This window comes from Helianthus annuus, chromosome 8 (genome assembly GCF_002127325.2).
Source record: "Helianthus annuus cultivar XRQ/B chromosome 8, HanXRQr2.0-SUNRISE, whole genome shotgun sequence".
Lineage (NCBI taxonomy): Eukaryota > Viridiplantae > Streptophyta > Magnoliopsida > Asterales > Asteraceae > Helianthus > Helianthus annuus.
In genome coordinates, this window is record NC_035440.2 from 38429122 (window position 1) to 38435389 (window position 6268).

At 34.1% G+C, this 6268-nt stretch overlaps 1 protein-coding gene across 1 annotated transcript; it reads left to right on the top strand.

Moving 5' to 3' along the window:
* The first annotated feature begins 252 nt into the window (after positions 1 to 252).
* On the top strand, positions 253 to 5691 carry LOC110872722 (phosphoinositide phospholipase C 6). Its single transcript, XM_022121585.2, has 9 exons — positions 253 to 723; positions 1563 to 1759; positions 2054 to 2189; positions 2274 to 2456; positions 3523 to 3911; positions 4114 to 4231; positions 4741 to 4893; positions 5189 to 5275; positions 5360 to 5691. The coding sequence occupies exons 1-9, from the start codon at positions 340 to 342 to the stop codon at positions 5648 to 5650; spliced, it is 1938 nt and encodes a 645-aa protein (XP_021977277.1). The 5' UTR covers positions 253 to 339; the 3' UTR covers positions 5651 to 5691.
* Positions 5692 to 6268: the final 577 nt, after the last annotated feature.

Genomic DNA, 6268 nt, shown 5'->3' on the forward strand with positions numbered 1-6268 from the left:
CGCCGGTACAAACCTTATGCCGTTTCACTTATTTATCGGGGTGTTTCGTACCGGATTTACATCTGGAAACGGTACTACCGGTATAACCGGCCGGTATTTACCGGTTTTTAAAACAATTAAATATGACATTCAATTTATCAAAAATCAATCGATAAAAAAAAAAAAAAAAAAAAAAAAAAAAAAAAAAAAAAAAAACAATCGAATCTGAAACCATCCCAAAATTATAGAACCATTCTCTCCGTTGAGCTTTCTCCATCTTTAACGATCAATCTCGAAACCCTTTTTCACGTTCATATCCATAATTCATTCACATAACTATAAAACAATTATAATAAATGCATGCAAACCCACAACCCACACATGTACCAAGATGATGAAAACAGAGATCAAAAGAAAAAAAACGGCAATGAGAAATATAGTTATTACAAAATGTTCGGATATTTTAACCGGAAGTTCAAGATCAACGAATTGGGCCCACCGGATGACGTCATCGATGTTTTCAAATTGTATTCAAAAGATGAAAAGGAGATGTTGCCCGATGGTTTTTTGCGCTTCTTGATTGAGTTTCAGGGAGAAGAACGGGTCACAATTGAGGATGTGGAGCGCTTTATGGGTCGGGTCATTGATCCCGCCCGGTCTGATTTGACCCGATGTGCTTTTACTGTTAATGATTTGTTTCAGTATCTGTTACTTGATGACATCAATGGGCCTATAAAGACTGAGGTGTGTGTGTGTGTTTTTTATGTTTTTAATTTGATGTTGATTGCTTTGTTTGAAATATGGAACTGTTTTTTTTTTTTTTTTTTTTTTTTTTTTTTTTTTTTTAGTGATTTTTATAATTGTTTTCATGATGTGATATTCCTATTTGAAGTTGGTATGATCTGCCATTGAGTTTAAGTTGGTGAATTTTTAGGATTTTAGGTAAATTTTGGAGTTGAAAATTAACTAGTTTGACCTAGAAAGTCAAAGTTGAGGTTTTTGAGGAATGATGGAGGCTGAGGAAGAAGTACCCACATAAAGAAAAATTGTTTTTTACCATGTTTCTTGAAAGTTTAAGTGGAAGATTATGTGAATTGTCAATGTTTGTTTCGGACAGTGACTGTAATTATTGATACAGTACATCATTGAGTTTGATGAATACCGATATATGTAAGTTTGCGGTCACTTTTCGTCCTTTAGGTTTGTATCGGACTGTGACTGTAATTATTGAAGTTAAAAGGGCATCCATTGCAATCCGATACAAGTATAAGTACTAAACAGTTCTGTAAAATAGCTTTAAAACCCGACTATAGACCATTTGGATCCAAATACAGAAATGCCCAATCAATGTAATAAATAACATAGTAGATTTAGTTCTTTATTCCAATTTCCAAGTGGATCAGGATATAATTTCCATAATTAATTATATATCAAGTAGAACAAGAATGTTAGATGCCCACAAAAGAACCAACAATGCACTCAAAATACAAGCTTTATGTGTTTACATGTCTATTTATTTGTGTACAATATATTTTGCTCTATATGTTTGTCGTCATGTTCTTTAACAACTCGTACCTACTCAGGCACATCATGATATGACCGCTCCATTGCAACATTATTTTATATACACCGGCCACAACTCATACCTTACTGGAAATCAACTCAGTAGTGATTCTAGTGAAAAACCGATCATAAAGGCACTTCAAAAAGGTGTTCGGGGGATAGAACTTGATTTATGGCCAAGTAATACAAAAGATGGAATAAATGTACTCCATGGGAGGTATGCGTAGCATCTTTTTCGTTTTGTTTTATTCTATTAAAAGCGGCAGTATTATCTATAACGAGTCAAACATGTTGGAAGTAACCCAAAGTATATTTTAATACATTAAACATATAAATCGCTTTTATTCAAACTTTTAGATCATTATTGTAATAATATTACTTTTCAAACATAACACATTTTAAGAAATGGACAAAAATATGTTTGTGGGTCGACTTGACCTTGCATATTAACAAGCTTTTATTTCATATCTATGAATTACAATGTTTTGTTCAAATTTTGTAACGAAAACAGGACGTTGACAACTCCAGTAACACTTCATAAATGTTTAAAGTCGATTAAAGAGCATGCTTTTGAAAAATCTCCGTATCCTGTTATGATAACTTTAGAGGATCATCTAACGCCAAGTCTTCAAGCTAAAGTTGCAGAGGTTAGCTATATATTCTTCTTTGATGTTTACAAAATTAAAAACTTTCTTTATCGTTTATCGAGTGGTTCATTCATTGACATTTAGATGGTCACAAGCACTTTTGGAGATATGCTATACTACCCAAAGGAAATTGATAAAGAGCAATTCCCTTCACCCGAAGCACTAAAAAATCAGATCATCCTTTCAACAAAACAACCAAAAGAATACCTTCAATCCAAGAATGTGGACAAAGAACGCTCGTCAGATGATGAGCCGGAAGATCAAAGGGTGAGTTGGCAAAAAAATTGTTCATTATGAACCACTGACTATTTAATATCTATTTTTGCAAAGAAACAATTAATCTCATGAGTCATGAAGGTGAAAATTTGACCATGGTTAGAAACATGTTTCCTTGGGTTCAATTGGTCCGTAAACTTTTTAAAACTTTTTATAGATGATTAGTAAGTTAATTATGATTACAATTTACAAAAACTATGTTATCTCAATAGTGGATATTTCAGCATACTGATTTAGAGGGTTGTATGCATTTAAAACTGACTTTTGACATATTTTCAATTATTTTAACCATTGTAGATATTAAAATAAATATATTTAGAAGGTTGTATGCATTTAAAACCGACTTTTGACAATAACAATCTAAATATTAAAATAAATATATTTAGAAGGTTGTATGCATTTAAAATAAACTTTTGAAGCCTTTCCAATTCTTTTAACCATTCCCATGCTACCTAAGTTTTCTCATTTGATCCATTTGAGATAAAACACAACCCGAACTCACACATTCACAATATAAATGGGTAGAAATTGACACCTCTAAATTTCTATTCAAACTACCTACTAGAACGGACTTTTTTATATATACTTCCCACTTTAGGGGGCTTTGCAAGTAATTATCTTCATGTATTTACGCCTATATGCTCTTGTATGATGGTTCTTTTTTTACTATATTACTCTCTCACCACTTCTATTGAGTTGGTAGCTCCGTGTTTCTATAATTTTCGTTTTGTGTGTCGCCTGTTAGTTTTTGAGCCGGGGGTCTCTCTCGAACAGCCTCTCTATCCCTGGGGATAGAGGTATGGTTTGCCTACATCCCACCCTCCCCAGACTCAGACCCTACCGATAGGTCTGCTATTTGTGGGATTTACTGGGTATGGTTGTTGTCGTTGTTGTTTTCCCATAATTTGTGAAACGTCGCCCATTCTTGTGAACACATGTTTTTTTTTTTCTCGTGTTGGCATTTTTCCTAAAAAATTAACAACGCAATAAAACACATGTTAAGACACTTGAAAAGGTTAATCACTCTTTCTAATGTGAATTGGTTTCTTAATAGCAGAGTAACAGTGATGAGGCAGCTGCTGCTGCTGTTGCTGTTGATGAGGAAGCTGCGGCTGCTACTAATGAGGGATGCACGGTAAGTAATAGAGACTGTACTAAAGAAGCATGCTCTAGCACAACTCAACCACTGTCAAAAATTCTTGGTCCTGGCTATGAAGATAATGATGATGATAGTGACGATGACGTTGATGATGATTATATCGAAGATGAAAATTATAGGCCCCAAAAAGCCCTTGAATACAAACATCTCATTGCCATTCGTGCTTACAAGCCAAAAAATGGAACGAGAAATGCGTTAAGGGATGATCCCGGGAAAGCTAAACGTCTTAGTGTGAGTGAACAAGCCCTTGAAAAAGCTGCAAATGATTATGGAGATGAAATTGTCAGGTAAACTGTAAATATAACTTTTTTAATAATCCGTTTTATTACAGCTGATTATCTGATTTATTTATTCATTGTATGTTAATTACTTTCGTAGTCCCTTAGATAATGCTTCCAATGTTAGTTACGTTTTTGACATTCGAATGAAAGCAAGGAGATAGTTCTTCTCTTTGATACTAAACACGGGTTTACTTGCATTTGCATTTAGATTCACACAAAAATATATTCTTCGGGTGTTTCCAAAGGGAACGCGGGTTACCTCTACAAACTTTAAACCACTTACTGCATGGATGCATGGTGCTCAAATGGTCGCCTTCAATATGCAGGTGAGTTTTGAACTGGTATTTGTTTGTGAACTATATATATATATATATATATATATATATATATATATATATATATATATATATATATATATATATATATATATATATATATATATAGGGTAGAGATAGTGTACATTAATTCAGAAGTGTGAGAAGTGTGAGAAGTGTATTATAACACTATATAACACCATATAAGCACCGCATAACACTATGTAACACCATATAACACCATACAACACTATATAACATTATATAACAAATATAACATTATACATCTATCATAGACATGCTATCAGACAAAATATAGTGTTATATTTGTTATATAGTGTTACATAGTGTTATATGGTGTTACATAGTGTTATACGGTGTTTATATGGTGTTATATAGTGTTATATATAGTGTTATAATACACTTCTCACACTTCTCAGACTTCTGGATTAATGTACAGGATCCTCTACCTGTATATATATATTGCATATACTAAGTGTTTTTATTAAAATTGCAATTAGGGGTATGGGAGATCACTATGGATGATGCATGGTATGTTCAGATCAAATGGAGGGTGTGGTTATATTAGAAAGCCCGCTTTTCTTATGGGCAGGGGTCCGAATGATGAAGTATTTGACCCCAAAGCAGAATTACCGGTGAAGAAAACTTTGAAGGTTTAACAAGCCATTAATAATTCTTGTATGTAATATAGGGTTAAGCCCACCAGGGTTAGGGGCCTTTTTAGCTCGGACACCATCTGTGTGTCCCAATGAACCCATGTACACGAGAAAATAATTTCTGGGTCCGCCACTCGACAGTGGTTCGTATTTCTAACGTGGCTAACTCTAATGGGTTTGACCCTAAATTACATACAATATTTATTTATCATTCTATTTTTTTTTTTTTGTTTTTTTTTATATTTCATAAACCCGGTTATACTCAGTCCATAAATACATTTTTTTTCTTCAGGTAAAGGTGTACATGGGCGACGGGTGGCGTTTGGATTTTAGTCAGACTCACTTTGACTCGTACTCACCTCCAGATTTCTACACAAAGGTTAGTACCACACAAACGCCTTACGGTTTATCCCATATGAACTAGGAATGTAAATAAATTTAACAAGGTTGAAATGATCAACAGATCTATATGGCTGGAGTATCAGCTGACGTGGCGAAGAAGAGAACCAAAGTAATCGGAGATGATTGGACGCCTGTATGGAATGAAGAATTCACATTCCCGTTGACAGTCCCCGAGCTAGCTTTACTTGGGATTGTTGTACAAGAATACGACGTAGACAGTGATGACTTTGCGGGTCAAACATGTTTGCCTGTCGCCGAATTGAGACCAGGGATTCGTGTCGTTCCACTTTATAACAAGAAGGGAGAGAAATATAAATATGTAAAGCTTCTTATGCGATTTTCATTTGTATAAACACCATCACAGTGATCTTTTTGTCAAAAATAGGAATTTTTTTTTTTTTGTTATCTAAGAATTACCTGATCAATGCACATCACAGAATTATGGACACCTGAAATAAGATGTTAGCTTGGATCGGTAGCTTGTTGTATGTTTGGATGCAACTAATGCGATAGGAAAGACCTTATAAATGCTGCTCATCAAGACAATGATAAAATAGGTTAATATGCAATATACACTTTTATACATGTTGCGGTTATATACGTTGATAAGAGAAGATAACATGTTGAATATGTGCAGATTCTGGCGTAAACGCGTGAAAAGTGTGCAAGGTTTGATTGTTAGATCATTAACTAGGATTCCACATTGATAACTTGTTAAAACTTAAAAGTAGAAAAGATTGTTGAAATTGAAAACTTTTTGGCTCGGTTGTGTAAGGAAACCTTACTTGCACCGGAGAGATATAATGGTCCCGTCATAGGCTCAACAGTCAACTTGGAGTTTTGGCTTGTGTGACTCTCAGAACCGGCTTAACCATTTTGGAGGCCTAAAGTAAAGTGAAAATACGAGGCCTTTTTTCCATCGTCTTAGATGTTTTTTTTTTTTTTTTTTTTTTTTTTGGTAATTTCATAT

Coding starts and splice junctions, on each gene's coding strand:
- LOC110872722 (XM_022121585.2), top strand. CDS start 340: ATGCAAACCCACAACCCACACATGTACCAAGATGATGAAAACAGAGAT. Junction 2,190..2,273: donor TTCAAGCTAAAGTTGCAGAG/GTTAGCTATATA, acceptor ATTGACATTTAG/ATGGTCACAAGCACTTTTGG. Junction 4,232..4,740: donor TGGTCGCCTTCAATATGCAG/GTGAGTTTTGAA, acceptor AATTGCAATTAG/GGGTATGGGAGATCACTATG.